Source organism: Ascidiella aspersa, chromosome 6, assembly GCF_963924565.1.
Source record: "Ascidiella aspersa chromosome 6, kaAscAspe10.2, whole genome shotgun sequence".
NCBI lineage: Eukaryota > Metazoa > Chordata > Ascidiacea > Phlebobranchia > Ascidiidae > Ascidiella > Ascidiella aspersa.
Window position 1 is genome coordinate 26,671,966 of NC_139452.1, and position 16,315 is coordinate 26,688,280.

Sequence of the window (16,315 nt, forward strand, 5' to 3'; positions counted from 1 at the left end):
TAACTAATTTTGGCAATAGTCCATGTACGAAAATTTGCTCAACCCGGTAAGTTGAAATATCGTATCGTTCAGCTTTGGAACAAGTCTTAAACAAAATAATGTTTTCTTATTTTGTTTGTTAACCCTGAAAACATGCGTTTCTTCAGTTAAGCAGAAAAACTTTGTTTCAAAAATAATATCACTATGGTTAAAACTTGCATTCAAAAATAAAAAATTAGGAATGCGTTCTCCGGTCCGTCAATTTGCAGCGCTTATCTATACGTACCAGGCATGCCCAAGACAAGCTTTTGGCGCAGTCTCCTTCGTAGAGGCGACAGTAGTAAATAAGTCCACTTAAAGCGAGGGTAACACAACAGACCGATGCAATTGCGAGAACACCCAGAATTGAGCCAGCCCTTTCGTCAACAAGGTTCGTTGTCAAAGAGAGAACCGTAACAATAAGGCTCAAGACCTAGAAGTAAATAATGCAAAAAGAAGGTGTAATGGCCACCAGGACTGCAAGTCCGAGTCGGAGTCATACTCGGTTTTGGAGACTTGTAATCCTATCCTAGTTTTTCATTCGAGTTTTTAATTTTAATTTACCACGCTCAACCTTCTACAGTAGAAATCTAATGGTTTTTGATTTCATAAAAAAACACTTTGAGCTATATAAACACTTAACACATTAGCCTAAACCAGGAATGGCGAAACTTTTCATCGCACGGGTCACAAATGAATGCACAAGTGAGTGATATATCTAATCACTTGCTTTTGTACGAAACCTTGCTGCTGCGTCGCTTTAAGACAGGGATGTCCAACATTTTATTATAGTGGGCCGCATTGACACTTGAAAAAGTTTAATGGGCCGCAGAACCTATTAAGTTTCAAGATTAAGTATTGGCCTTTAGAGTTATAACGGGCCTTTAGAGTAATATATATATATTTTTACTCATACTATACTATTAGTGCGACCCTAAAAGCTGACTGGTACATTTTAATTAGGCTAATATTGTACAATTAAAATACTACTAGGGAGTAAAAATGTCTAGCGGGCCGCACAAAAATTTCAGACGGGCCGCAGGTTGGACATCCCTGCTTTAAGCGGTATTGTCTGGGTTGGTAATTCAAGGTTTTTAGATAATTTTCAAGTTCGGATTTCCGCGGCCATTTTTAAGAATCTAAATAGACAATAAATGTTGCACCATTTTTATAGTATTACAGCAGAAAGCTTTTCAGCAAGGTTTAACCAGGGTTTTTAGAATTTTAGTCTGCGAACTCCTAATTTTCCTTAAAGGATTGCCACCCTTTACGTTTCACAGCGATAAACAAAATGCGTTTTGTTGTCTATTTTTAAGTGCTGTCAATGTGGGTATTTACTCGTCACCACTAAAACACTTTTGCACGACCCACAGCGGGTCATTGGTTTGCCATTTCTGGCCTAAACAATAGAAGCATATAAAATGAATCCAGCTTACGAATTGGCTTGATTTGAAAATTCCATCCCTTGTTTTGAAAAATTTTGCATTTGACCTAGATGAACAGGGCATCACAAAATTCCCTTCTTTTAAACATATATTCTACTAACACCCGATTACACGTCTATATAGGTAATGATAAAGTTCAGCCCTATTCCTACATAAAGAGCATTCGTTTCTTCCCTGCTTGTTATGGATTATACTATTAATTCTGTTTTACCAATAGACAATGAATTTTCACAGTAAAGGCGAAAAATATGGGTGGACAGGACCTGGTGCCCCTCTAGATCCGCCCTGCTTAGAATGCTATAAGCCGATCTAATTACTCGCAATTGGATGCTGATATCTGCCTGGCCTATAACATAAATACCCTGCCCAATTTTAGACCACATACGCCCGCCAACAACTATGTTTCCTTTAGCAAGTGCTCGATCGCAAAATGTATATTCAACGGTCACTTATTGAACACCTGATTAAGTCTATATTATTGCCTTAAAATCACAAGATGTCATAACACTGTAATCCTGAAATCTTGCCTTTCCTTTACGAACGAAAATAACGAAGCTTTACAGCCCTAGGCTATTTTACCATTGAAGGGATCCACAGTGAGCAGAGAGTTATCACACACTGTAGGAATTTCCCAAAAGCGAACAAAGCTTAACAAACAATCGCTTCGCTTCGCTCCCCACCAAAGGCTAACTTCGACCTGTTGAATAGCTTCAAGAAGAGACTTTCATTGTTGAAAGCTAAGTAAACACGAGAAAATCCAATCGTTGCCTACTCATCGTAGTTTATCGTGGTTTGTCATTGTCCTTATTAGGTTGGGAATAAGTCATATGTTGTTGATGAGGGTTTAAACACATAACTGTTTTAATAACCTATGACCGGGCGCGGATCTGGGAATTTTTTTACAATTTTTTCAGAGATAGCGAGATAAAGTTATGATTAAAGTGACGTCACATAATTGCTGTAAACCGTGACGTCACAAGGTTACGTCAAAATGTGACGTCACAAACTTATGTTTAAACGTAACGTCATATAAAGTAACCTTATAAGTACCACCACAGTTTATTTGGGTAAAAGTTTAGGTGGGACAGGTGTTACTATCAATACGAAAGTTATACAGAGTTATCGATCCGCGCAACGGCGCAACGCACAAGACAACCTATCGAAGTTGCCTAAAAGTAGAAATAAAAAAAAAGTTGCCTTAACTTTAATTTTTAGGTGTTGGACGACGACGTGTTTGTGGTAAAATGATTTAATAAAATAGGCAAAGATATTCTAGCAACGTGGTCATCACTCGTCTGCAAATAAAAACATCTTTTATATTTCTTATTTTGCGATTTTTTTAGTAGCGTTAGCAAATATATACTGATTTGCAGATTTATTGTCTAAAACTTCAACGGTTGTCAGAATCTAGAGCCTTGTCTGTCTAAAATAACTTCGTACATATTTTTTCAGCACTAATTTAGGATGCCTAAAAATGAAGCGAACTTGATTTTGTCTCACAGTTTGAATATCTTATTCCGGGCCGACTCTCTTTCTTTCGTTATAAGCTCATAATAGTTAACTTGATTGAAACATATAGTTTAAATAAACCTAACCAGGATTGCTGCAACAAGCAATTTGTCCCTAAAATGCTACTAGAATAACAAACATTTTCGTCAGGTTTTTAAACAGGTTTCAATGCCAAAAGTAATCAAGAATATCAGTTCTACTTTATAAGGTAGATTACTGAATAAAATACAATAAAAATGTATGAATTTCTTTATTGAACACACTTTAAACGGTTTACTGAATGATTATATTACAGTTGAAGAAAATATCCAAATGAAGTGAATTTTTGGTCGTCAGCTTTTCGATGAAATATACAGTTTGACAGAATACTCTCCGCAAACTTTATTTCAGTCTCATCTTCATTTCCATGACCTTCAGTGAATAGTTGTAGCCTCTAAAGGTCTTCCAGTTCACCCCGTCGGCAAACGTAGTGTGTTCACCACCGTGGTAAAATCCGTTCGGGTTGGCCAAATGGCAGTCGGTGTACCAACCGGCACCTCGGTACACAACTGCACAGTTATCCCCGATGGTGTCCTGGTCTTTGTCTTTCGTGGTGAACTTGGCGCCGTTGACATAACCCAAGCTGTCTCCTGCATAAATAAACAAACACAATGTGTATATGGCTGTATAGAGCGACTGATCCAAGATAAAAAAGAGGGGGAAGGCACTTGACCCCCATGTTAACCTCTTGTGATCCCTAGCTTGAAAACCACTGCTACAGAGTTATTTGTAGGTAAAGGTGAATTTTTTTTTGAAAATGTTACATTACTTCGTAACACTAAAGCAAACTGTGGCAAAACTTCGTCGAAAAAAATTTTGAACGTTAAATTTTATTTGGACAAATTGCGATACTTTTGTACAAAATATTGGGTATGGTTATCTGGATAAAATTTGAAGCTTGACAGAACTTAGCATTTTCAATTTTGGTTATATTAAAGTTACAAGACTGATAATATCATTTTTTACTCTCACAATTAACTTAAGCAAACTGAAGTTTTCGCCAAATATACTTTGGCAACCATAAAATATTTTTTTGACTTTTTCGGGGACTTAAGTATAGAAGAGATTTTTTATGCAAAAATTATCTGATCTAAAATACTGAAATTAACGTATCTTTCTAAATTCATATTCTTACCCGCTGATCCAGAATAATCTCCGATGCTCAGTATGTAATCGCTTCCTGGGCCGACTGTAAAATTTCTGAAGGCAAATATTTTGTTATAGTTTTACGAAAATCAGAATCTCTACACCTACTATACTTAGACAAAAGCTAAGACACTTCAAAAATGTCATTGTCCGTCTTAACTCTATGTTTTATTAAGACATTTTTGAGCATCGCAACGCCTCAATTTTCAACGCACTTAAACGCCTGTAAATTTAACTTTAAGAGCAATTCCGTTGTTTATATTTGAAACAAAATAGGAATAAAATGATTTTTGTTTTTGTTTTTAAGAATTAGTGACTTTTGTTTTGTTGTTTTTCTGTTAACCAAATCAGTCAGAAATTCCTAAATACTTCTTTTCGGTCTTAGTGACTTGGGTCCTGTCTTTTTGTACCTGTAACTTAGCAATTTTGCCAAGAGATATGGTCCACATACAAAAAATGCACATTGCTTAAGTACATCCCTTTTTATCCTTTTTTGCTTTATTGAAGGCAATTGTATAATTTTGGGGTATTAATTTAGCTTATTTTTTAGTTTAAGTTTAAGTTTCAAAATATATAGTTTCCAACTAGTAAAATGTACGATAGATAGAATAGTAATTCGAGTCTTCGAAAATTAGAAATCGGGTCTCGCAAAAGAACAATGTCACTCAAACCTCACATTAATATGTACTAGATATATATATTGAAAATTTGCACTATATACTTACGAGTAAATGGCGTGGCGTTTATCCCCTTGGAAATCTTCCATATCGATACGAAGCTCGTATTCTCCGTTCGAAGTAATCAGGTGGAGGTTTTCAAGACCTTGAGCAATATATTATAACTATTAGCGAACATTAGTTGCTTGGACAATTATCATAACACTTTTCTTCAATGACAATATACAGTTGGTGATTTCTAAATATTTATTTTCACGGCTCAGCTGTTTGATATATTTTTATGGATGTCCAATATTTCGAACCGCGTAAATGTCTATGGCCAAAGGTTAGGTATTTCTCCGGGCGCTGGTTTTGAATCCTACCACATTTTTATCCGGGGGTTATTTTGGTCATATTATTTGGGTTAGGATGCGAGTTAGCAAGTATTATTTTTATGTTTATTATTCCATATATATTTTGTCGTTGCAATTTCGTTTTTTAAACTCTTTCGTTATTGTAAAAAAGTGATAGGATTCTAGACTAGCTCCAGTTTTTTTGTTTTTTTTCTTTTTTAAGATATTTAAGATAAATTAAGGGCTGTGAATAAACGTAGTGTTTCCTACTTTGTAAGACATTTCTTTCTTTTTAGGGAGTCAATTATACGAAATCCAAGTAGAACCTACGTTTTCTATTGCTAAAGCCAGATGTTAATTGATACTCTATAGAAAACCTTGCGTTTCAAAGATTTAACTTATTAATATTGCTTTTTTGACCTTAATAAAGATGTCAATTATTTAGACAAGATGTATGTATTTTTTCCATAATATCGGAATCAAAACACAATAAGAAAGATATCCCTAACATTTACCCATCCAAAATTCCCCGTTGAGGTTGCCAAAACCATTAACGTATTCATTCCAGTTTCTGTAGAAATCTTCCGATCCGTCAATTCTTCTTTGGAAGACCTGTAAGACGATACAAATTGTTACAAGAAATGCTTACCCTCTCGAATGAGTTTACTTTTAGTATATTTTCGTTGGAAGCACGAGATTGATTTTAGGCAAAACCATGATGGTGTGTAAGTATATACAAAAGCAAAACAATGTGAAATGCGACTGAACTGATACATTACTGATCACGAAAATGGACTTTTGTTTTTTGTAATAGCAAAGCAATTGTTAAACATTATGTATATTTGTTTTTGTATAAACCTTTGCTTCATAGCAATATTAGCTATCAAACATTCTCAAAATTCAATGAAACACAAATTCAAAATTGAGAATTAAGCACACATTTTATTCTATATATAGTTGAGGTCAATCAGTAATCCGCCAATATTGTGTTGCAGAAGGCATTAACTGGAGTACAGTACATCCTAAATAGATTGTGGATTATTTTACCAGAAAGTTAACAACAAAATTGTCAATTTTTTTTGGATTTTATTTTTCGTGGGCAGCCCCTCGCCGCGGCGATTGTTTCTCGGAAATACTAAAAGTTTATTAAAACTGACAACACGGATTTGTACGGCTACTCAAAGAACACGTTGTTGAGTTTAACATAGGCGTTAAAACATCCACAACGGTCCACCGTGTGCTAGTTGTTGATGGTGACAGGACTTTAATTATATATTATTGGCTCACGAATACTAAAAAATGGAAATTTACTCCCGAAGCACAATTCTTCGTTATTCACGAAGAACGTACTTGGTTTCAAACAACTGCAACAAGTAATGGACGAAACATTTAAAATATATTGCTTAACGCAGGGCTGCGAAGGCAGACTCGGGATTCGAGTAAGACTACTTAAAATTAACCGAGTCACGAGTCAGAAGTGCGCATGCGCAGTACCAGGTTTTTAAACTGATAAGGTCTATGAAATACCATATTGTAGAATATTTTCCGACCACGCAAACCTATCTGTGTGTGGATAAATTATATGACACTCCTATGAGTGGGTTGCTGAATAGCCACCTAATTTTAGTTACGTAAATGGGTTAAAAACAGGTTGTGGAAGCGGGACTCGGGTCTTAACGAAATCGGCAAACTTGGTTGGAGTCGGACTCGGAACTCGGGAGTGGAACTCTTGTTCATTTTTGCCAATAATCGGACTAGGGTTGATTTTAACCCATTCCTCAGCCATGGTTAAAAGTAAAAGCGTTTCAAATAATTCCTGAAAAACTCACAATCCAGCCTCCATTGTCGGTCACGTGATCACAATACGCCAAAACGCTCGAGCGCCACCCAGCGAACGGATAGATGGCAAAAACTCCTCCGGTTTCACCTCTACTTCTCGGCGAAACGTCTTTGCACGTTATTGGAGGCCCTTAACACAATAGTGCAGCAGTGTAATCGGAAATAGGTGATTGCTTACCATTGCAGTATTTTCGCCACGATTACGATTGCAACATTATAGCCAGGATCACGTTATAAAGTTGGTTATAAAACTTAGTTTCACAACAAATATTAAAAACGTCTACTGCACTACCGCTGACTTGTTGGCAAATTTATTGCTTTAAAAACGATCAGCTGCGTTTTACCATTCCCCAGTTTTTCTCGTAACTGTGCAACTTCACTATACTGTTTTTTGCTCTTATTATCTTTCTTACCTTGGTTGGGAGTGTCGCCAGTTTGACTTTGTCCACCGCATTGCAAGTTAAGCGAACAAGAATTTAGGTTCACTTGGCTGCTCAGTGCGTTGGCGCACAGACAGATCAACACATAGCATATTACATACTTCATTATGCAGTTTTTAACGATTACAAAATGTCAGAGACTTGTTATTTAAGAGAGACCTGAATAGCAAACATAATTCCAAACTTAATTCCCTCGACGGTTAATTCAACTGCCACCCGCGGAGTGTAAATATGTGGCCAAGTTATAGTTTTAGGTCTAATAATATTACTATTTACGAGTACCCCATTTAATTAAAACATGGTAATCAGATAATCAGACAGTTAATTTTGCTTAAATTTAAGGAGTAAAATTGAATCAGCAATGACAGCGTTTTACCGCCTTCATTATTAAGACCAAATTTTACTTACTTTAATAAACTTGTCTTCACCTAAAGTATAGCAAAGGCAATAATTTTTATATTTAATAAGAATACTCATTAACATCTGAAGTATGGACTTCGAGTTGTTAAACTTTCAGCTAACACTGGAAAGAGGTATTTGGAAAGCATGAAGTCATCTTAAGACTATATTAAAGCAATTGGAAAACATATATCACGTCACAACAACCTAAATTTCGTTTATTTTGCTAATAGTCATTAGCGATAGTCGATGCTAAAGCTACCCGCTTGTAAAGAAGTTTGCACATTCCTAATTGAGAGCATAATTTTGCACCCTTCGCAATGACGCTCTAAACTTCAAAAGGCTAAACGTATTTAGTCTGAACACGGTTGAAAGACTAATGTTGATGCTCTCGCGCATTCAAGATTTATACCTTTAGCTGTCGATGTGCTTACTAATGACATCCGGATTCTTTTGCCAGGTCGTGATCCGAGTGGACATTTAAATATGACTTTCTCAGAATTCAGCACAGTTTTCCCGAAGTGAGTGATTTGCATGCAAACACTTTCCGATGGTGCCATTAAACCATTCCTTCTCAAGCGCCATAATCGGCCAACAATTCACTTCTAGCGGCTTGTGGAGAAAGTTAAACGACAAAACATGTAAAGCAGGCACAAGGTGCCATAAATGGTCTGGAAATGTCAAGACTTCATATCATGTAAAAGAAAAAATGATATCAGGACTAAGTTAATCTTTTTTCTGAACTATGAGTGGTACACGTAGCAATTGTTTTACCCCCAAGTGGTACGCAGAAAATTTCCAAAGATAATCAAATGTCACAAAGATGCGTCACAACATGAAGTCATAAAACAACTAATTTAAAAAATAAACTGTATTCTTTATAGCGAAGTATTCTCGACAAAATTCGAGTTCGTACGACGCAGAATACCATCCCCATATAGTGGGTGCAGAGCGTTTAGGATGAGAAGATATCCCTAAATCCAGAAAAAATTAAAAATACGTTCATATTTAAAAATTTGGCACAACGCATAGGTTGGGGCACATGGCTTAGTGCCTCTTGTAGCCTATAGTAACTGAAGACCCTGTAACTGAATGTAAAAAACGAGGGAAAATGTAACCTATAGTAACTGAAGACCCTGTAACTGAATGTAGGAAACGAGGTAAAACATTCATATCACTGCTGGGTAAAAATTGGGTTATTGGAGTAAAAGAACGGCCTATGTGTCAGTCACAGTAAAATGTAGTTAAAAACATGTATATATATATTTTTAATTTGATACCAACTTTTTAATAAAAATATGCTTTTTCTCAGTGAGTCTTCGCGCCCCCCCTCCTCTTCACGAAGTATGACGTGGGGCATTATATAGTAGTTGATAAAGTATGGTGGCTTTGTTTTTTAAATTCATTGTTATCTTCATTTCAATGTTGTTTAGCGAATGATGGGATCCTCAATAGGTTTCCAACAAATGGTATTTCTCATTTACAATCCTCGCAATGGCATTTGTCTCCGAAAAATCTCTATAAAATTTAATGGCTAAACCAGTGTTTCTCAACCTTTGGGTTGCGACTCGAAATTTGGCCGACGCTTTATTTGGTTGGGTCGCCGACTGCACTGTAGTTCACATGGTTCAATGTATTGAAATTGATTCTAAGCAAAATTGATCAAAACTTTTAAAAAAAAGCTGTAAAAATGCGAGGACAACAGTTATATTAATTAAATTCGAACTAGTTTATGTGTTAATGTTTCGCCGCCAAAAAGGGTTGAGAAACGCTGGGCTAAACCTTTTTGGTGCGAACGCGGCTGAAAGACTAATGTTATTGATTGCGCTGTCCTAACAAATATGCAAATCGTCGATGTGTCCATCTGAAAACAATCACACATTCGGTTTCTATTGTCATGTCGTGACTAGTTGACGTCAATTTAATTTCTCCTTCGTTAAAAATTCACGTCATTCTAACACGTTCGCTCCCGCGCTAAACTGTTTGCTTTTCCTGGTATAGCCAAGTAAAAAAAATCCCTAATGTAACATCCGGATGTGGCGCGGTGCATATTTACTTATCGAACTCAAATTATCCGGGATTTTTGCAAAATAAACACACACACAGGCTCCCAATGTATAATGATTAGTAAAATACATTATAATAGATCAGGGGTGGGGTGAACACTATCTACTGCAAAAATGAGGCGTCCAATGAGGCCAAGGTAAATCTACTGGTGCGATAGTAATCCAATGAGGCCAAAGTAAAAATATTTTAAAGGTTAAAATCCAATAAGACTAAGTTAAAATTCCTTCCTTAAGGTCATATTTTAACAGAATGTGTTTGTTCGCAAATGACAGCAGGACATCAGTTTCTAGCTTGGAGACTTTTATCACTTATGATGCACTTTTAAGCGATAAAGTGGATAATATTTTGAATTACATTTTAATAAACTTGCCGCCGTATTCTCTACAATTAACATTATGCTATCTAAAGCAGTGTTGCCAACCCGGTGGTATGCGATCACGCTTTCGTTTTTTTTTGCGTATACAGTTCGCATTAATAAAAAAGTAATTGATCTCAAAATGTTCGTTACTTTGTTTGCCCTGTTACTTTGCAGCAATCAACTGGTTTGTTTAGAGTACAAAAGTAGATTGTCCAATGCAAGATATACCCACATTCTTGTTCAACAACTGTGTTCTAGCCCTTTTGAAGCGGAATACTTTTCAATTTTGCTATTAAACCCAGCGCCATATCACCAAGTTAAAAAACACTCCGGAAAGGTATAGCAAGAGTAGCTGCGTGATTCATATTTATTGCTTGAACTCTACCAATCCGAGATTTGCTGTGGCGAAATGAACGGCAATACATACACAGGCGCCCAATATACAATGAAACGGATAAAGCAACATGATAATGATAAACGACAGGCGTATGGCACGATACAATTTCTCGTTGAGGAAAAACGACAGCTTAGGGTTTCTTTGGAGCATAATGATTGGAGGTGGTAGTAGATGTATTAAGAATATCAAAGCCCATACAGAGGTAGGTAGTATTCTGAAGGTTTTGAATAATTCTTCATTCATTTTCAACATAGTCTATGATACCGACTTCTGTATAGGATTTGATATTCTTACTAGGTCTTAGGGATTCTGTTTCAATCTTATCTTCATTTCGATGCTCTTCAGTGAATGATGATGTCCTCGAAAAGTGAGCCAGTTTACTCCATCGGCATAGGATTCGTGGTAACCGCCGTAGTAGACGCCGTTAGGGTTGGCAGCATGGCAGTTGGTGAACCATCCGCCTCCTTTAAATTGGCTTGCACAGTTGCGACTATAAATATCTTGGTCACGGTCCCTGGTTGAAAACCTTGCCCCATTGATCCGCATACTGTCGCCTTTAAGGAAAATAACAGCACTATAACTTAAACAACTATACAGATTTAACGATGGTCCAATTGGATAATGTAAAATGTGGTTTAGTTTTTTTTTTAACTATATGTCTAAATCTGTGTATAGGCCACAACATTGATGTTAAAACAAAGGCTGCTGTTCGCCAAACAGCAAATAGTATATAATTCACGCATATTATGTTTAAATTATTGCTACTTAACAGCTATTGAAACGACTGCAGTCCCTGCCAAGCAAAAGAGTAAAAAACTCATTTTTTTGAAGTAACGAGTTATATGACAATTAAAAGTCATAGCTATATTTGGTAGAACGACGTTTGCCCGGAATGGCCGGAGGTCGTGAGTTCCTCACTACAGGCTAGCTGTTTGTATTGCCTGTCTTCCTTGCATTTATCGACAATTTTGGTCAATTTACTAGTGCTTTTGGTTTGTTGAAAGTTCCAATATATTTTTCTGGTCCAATTCCGATTGTTTGTATTAGAAATTATTGCCATAAAAATTGGTATCTTAGTCGATTGCGAGTAATACATCGCATAGCAAAAACACCAGAAGCAAAGCAACTAGGAGTACTGGCTATTGTTAAGCTGAATTGTTGAATGATCTTACCTGCTGGGCCAGAAAATCCTCCAATTGAAAGCGTAAAATCTGTACCGTCGCCAACTGAGAAATTTCTGAAGAATAGGGATATAAAATATACATATGACATAGATATTATATCAAATGAAAATTAATTGTTTTTGTTTTTGCTAGCGTGTTACGAAATTATTATCGCTATTTCAGACATTGAACCAATTTTAAAGCACCGTTTTTTACAATTTAGGCTTTTTTGCTTTACAACTTAAAGGATTTATTTAAACAATTTTGAGTTATTTATCACAGTTTTGAAGTCACTTTGCATCTGACCGGCCTGTCCTGTTTTTTGCCAAAAATATGAGGCATTGGTATCGAAATATAATACACAATACCGGACACTCCTAAATCTGACATCCGCAAAGCGTCGAAATATGAATGCCGAGTTTGTAAGTTAAGCCCTATTATTTTGCTATACACCTTTTTTTAAAGACCTACGAGTAACTGGCGTATGTTTTGTTGCCATCAAAGTCCTCCATATCAACCCGTATTTCGTATTGTCCATTTGAAGTAATTAGGTGGAGATTTTCTAAACCTGAACAAACAAAAAACTTAGGGTTAGTTTCTAAATTTTATACATTTCCGTTTGGCCTGTTGGTCAAAGCTGCACATTGCGTGGTATCTTTATTTTGTAAACAGCTACCCTGTTGTATAATTTAAATTGTTAAAAATACCGCCTCATGCGGTCACGAATTTGTCTCACTTTTTGTTGGAAACGCAGCCGTTTTGTTTTGCCAAGTTTTTAAACTGCTGATACTTTATTGTTAATCATTTACAGAAGCAATTTAAAGTCTAATTTTTTAAACCAAATGTATGAAGTTACATTTGCTGTGTATTTAAAAGTTTTTGTGCTGAGTTGACTGTTGTAGTTGCAGATGTAAACTTTAACTCAGTACACAGTAACTTTAAGAATCGTCATTGTTGTTCATTGTTACGGCGATTGTTTTCATTGTGCCAACAACAACTAGACTGAATATACTGTTAGAATTGCAGGTTAACCTTATACCTAATCAAATTTTAATTGAAGATCCAGGAACAAATGTTTCGGTGAGATTTGTATTATTTTGTTGTGGTTGTTTTTTTCCAATTGAAGCATTACAATCGTGTCACCAATAATAGACTTTGGTTGGATACCTTTGTGAAGTTTTGGGGGATAGAACAGTGTGGGAGAGCGTGTCTTTGTAAATAGTTAAACTTGAAGTAGCCGATTGGGCGTCTGTGCAGGCCTGGGGAACGGAAATGACGCTTTGCGCTTTCCACTAGCGAAAATAGGTACCTATTGGGCGAAAATGTGCGGCCTTCATTTATGACTTCACCAATGCTAAGTGGAATGTAAAGGGGTAAATTGTTAGTCTTGGTATTTTGTTGAAAACTGTACAAATCAATTTATTATAGTGGTTTCAATATCAAAATATTTGTTCTAATTTTGTTTCCACTTTTTGATTTGATTTTCACTCATTGAAAAACTAACTTAACCCCTGTTTATCCCAGCCCAAAAATCTTTACCACAAAATTGCTTGAAAATTCACAAAAATATATATTTTTGATTTGCCCAAAGTACAATTATGTTTATTAATATATTTTGTTGTTCTTGTGAAAAGTCAAAATTCGTTTAGTAGATTTAGACTGCTACCTATCCAAAATTCTCCGTTAAGGCTTCCAAATCCATTGACGTAGTCAGTCCAGTTCCTTTGAAAGTCTTCCGAACGGTCAACTCGCCTTTGGAAGACCTACAAAAGAAAATATTATTAATGTTACAAGTTTTCCGTAACTCTAATATCGGAGAAACATGTGTAGAACGTTACAGTGGTCCTACGAAAAACTAAAAGTTCGAAACTGTTTTCGGTTTACCATGGTACAAAGTAAAACTTTTAAAGGCGTAAACATTTATGTTTTGAAAAACAAAATGTTACCAAAATCCAGTGTTGCAAACAAGTTATTTTGAATTGACTTAAGTCCCAGTAAAGTCATTTGCAAAAAGAATGAAGTCCAAGTGAAGTCATTAACAAGTCAAGTCCCAGTCAAGTCACAGTTAGAGGAAGTCAATTTCAAATCAAGTCCTTAAAAATAACACAAAACGCAGCATATAGCAAGCAAATTATTTTATGTGCCAAACCAAATACAAAGAATCTAATTTATTAGCAAAGAATGCTTAATGAAAACCGTTTATTTCAGCACAAGTCATTTGTCTCAAAGACTTTAGTCAAGCCAGATCATTGGCAAACAATGACTTAAGTCGTACTGCCAAAATCACCATTTGAAAACTTTTAAACTAAAAACTTTATAAATCAATTTCAATGTATTTTCTCACCATCCAGCCTCCACCAGCGGTCACGTGATCGCAATACGCCAAGACACTCGAGCGCCACCCAGCGAACGGATATATGGCGAAAATTCCTCCAGTTTCATTTTGACTTCTGGGCGAAACGTTTCTGCACGATGTTGGAGGCGACCCTTTAATAAACAATAAGCTTGGTTGAAAGCAGAATTGTAAGTACTTAATTGGCATTCATTTACTGAAAAAACTAGCAAGGCTTTCGATGCAAACGAAGCAATCTGTATAGCAGTGCTTCTTAAACTTTTTGAATTTTGTTCACCCCTAGCATCTATCTCCAGATTTCATTCACCCTTGTCTCAAGATATGATAAAATTATCTCGTCTATATATAACAGCACAAAATTACTTAGGTTGTTTCCATTTTTGTTAAGATCAACTCAAGCTAATTTACCATTGCAAATCTACAATTTTTCAAGTCCAGAGATATAAAGCTACTAAAGCACAAAACACAGTCACCAAATTTTTGTACTGGAAAATACCAAAAAACACCAGTTCAGTAGTCGATTTACTGTAAAGCTATCATCCATTCCTGACGGTTTACCCTTGTTCACTCTTGCAAAAATTTTATTCACCCTGGGGTGAACCATTCACCAGTTTAAGAAACATTGTGTTAAAGTATAAGAGTGTCGTCTTAAATGCAATCCATGTTTTATCATTGAATATTTTGCGTTATTTTCTAACTCGTTATCATATTCTAAATTAGTTTTAGCCTTATTAGAACTATTTCGTAGTTAGTTGATTTATCAAGCTAGGACAGCGATTAATCATTATATTTGTTAATAAAAGGACGCATTTCCACGTTTTGTCTACAAAACACTACAAAATTACAAAAGATAAAACCTTTCATACATTATGTGATAAAGCTATAGTCTTTAGTAAAGCACATATCGACTGATGGATGACTAACTCTACACGTTTTTTGTACAAACATAGCTTCAAAGAAACAGGCCACCTCATAAACAATTGATTGTCATTTTTTTCTACAGTTTATTGTCATTTTTCTTGAGTAACTTAAGTTAAGTTAAGTTATTGCTTGCGGCATAAGTTTGAAATGGCCATCAGCAGAGCTTAATATTGGCGTCGGTTACACAGCAGTTGACATCTGTCGTATGATACAGTCGTATTAGGCATGGTATAGTAGAATTATTGCGAAACATTGAACATTGTATGTAAAAAATGAGTTTTTAGTGCCTTCTAACTTCGCCAACCACTATATGACCACAGCGCAATATTTGTCAGCGTGTATTTAACAAATATTTCCAATAACTTGGAACAAAAAAATCGTTTGGTTGTTATTGCATTTTTTTAGATTTTTTTTTAGAAATGATGTCAATTGCAATTACATGAAAGAACAGTTTTAATTTAAAATCCACAATAACTTTTTCCCTTTTTGCATTTCTTTTTTGTCGAGAAACAAATACGAACGTGCATTGCATAGTACAAACATTCTCACTTACTTTGGACATCGCTTAGCTCATCTTGCAGTTCTTTAAACTGTTTTTTCAATTGAAGAAACCCATCGCACTCGCACCGTTCCGCTCTGTCGCCTTTTTCGCCTTTCAATCCTGCTGGTCCGGATTTGCCAGGATGGCCTCTCAGTTGATTCTCGTCAACGGGAATCCCCCCAGGACTTTGTCCACCACATTGCAAATTGAGCGAACAAGAATTTAGGTTAACTTGGTAACTTCGTGCGTTTGCGAACAGACAGATCAATGCAAAGCATATATATTTCATTTTGACTTCTTTGAAACCTTAATTGCGGCAAAGAGAGTGAATTAAAAATGTTCATTAAAGTTTGTTAAAAGTAGGCCAAAAATTTATTTCACGGAAATACAAGTTCTAACACATGGTTATGACGCTTATGGCCCTGGCCATATACTTTGACGTTTTTTCTAATTAAAACTAATATACAAATGGCAAACGAATTTGTTACGGTACACATAACGAAAACATATAAAATGTACAAAAATCAGGCTATTAACTAATGTGACTTGTACAAACAAATGAGAGTCAGGATTGAGGTCCAACAAATTCACCGAATAATTTTGTATAAATTAAAACTCTGAGATAAAACGCCCTAAAAGTTGTAAATACTGAACTTTAGGCCACATTTTAG

At 35.8% G+C, this 16,315-nt stretch overlaps 2 protein-coding genes across 2 annotated transcripts; both read right to left on the minus strand.

The window, feature by feature from the left end:
* Positions 1-3,232: 3,232 nt before the first annotated feature.
* Positions 3,233-7,551, minus strand: LOC146141046 (microfibril-associated glycoprotein 4-like). The gene is made up of 6 exons (XM_083392794.1): positions 7,419-7,551; positions 6,996-7,135; positions 5,682-5,778; positions 4,883-4,979; positions 4,147-4,211; positions 3,233-3,601 (listed from the first exon to the last, which is right to left on the minus strand). Exons 1-6 carry the CDS (start codon positions 7,549-7,551, stop codon positions 3,354-3,356), a joined length of 780 nt encoding a protein of 259 aa, XP_083248920.1. The 3' UTR covers positions 3,233-3,353.
* A 3,207-nt stretch (positions 7,552-10,758) lies between these two features.
* Positions 10,759-15,943, minus strand: LOC146141047 (microfibril-associated glycoprotein 4-like). Its single transcript, XM_083391890.1, has 6 exons — positions 15,657-15,943; positions 14,174-14,316; positions 13,496-13,592; positions 12,301-12,397; positions 11,839-11,903; positions 10,759-11,220 (listed from the first exon to the last, which is right to left on the minus strand). The coding sequence occupies exons 1-6, from the start codon at positions 15,931-15,933 to the stop codon at positions 10,967-10,969; spliced, it is 933 nt and encodes a 310-aa protein (XP_083248016.1). The 5' UTR covers positions 15,934-15,943; the 3' UTR covers positions 10,759-10,966.
* Positions 15,944-16,315: the final 372 nt, after the last annotated feature.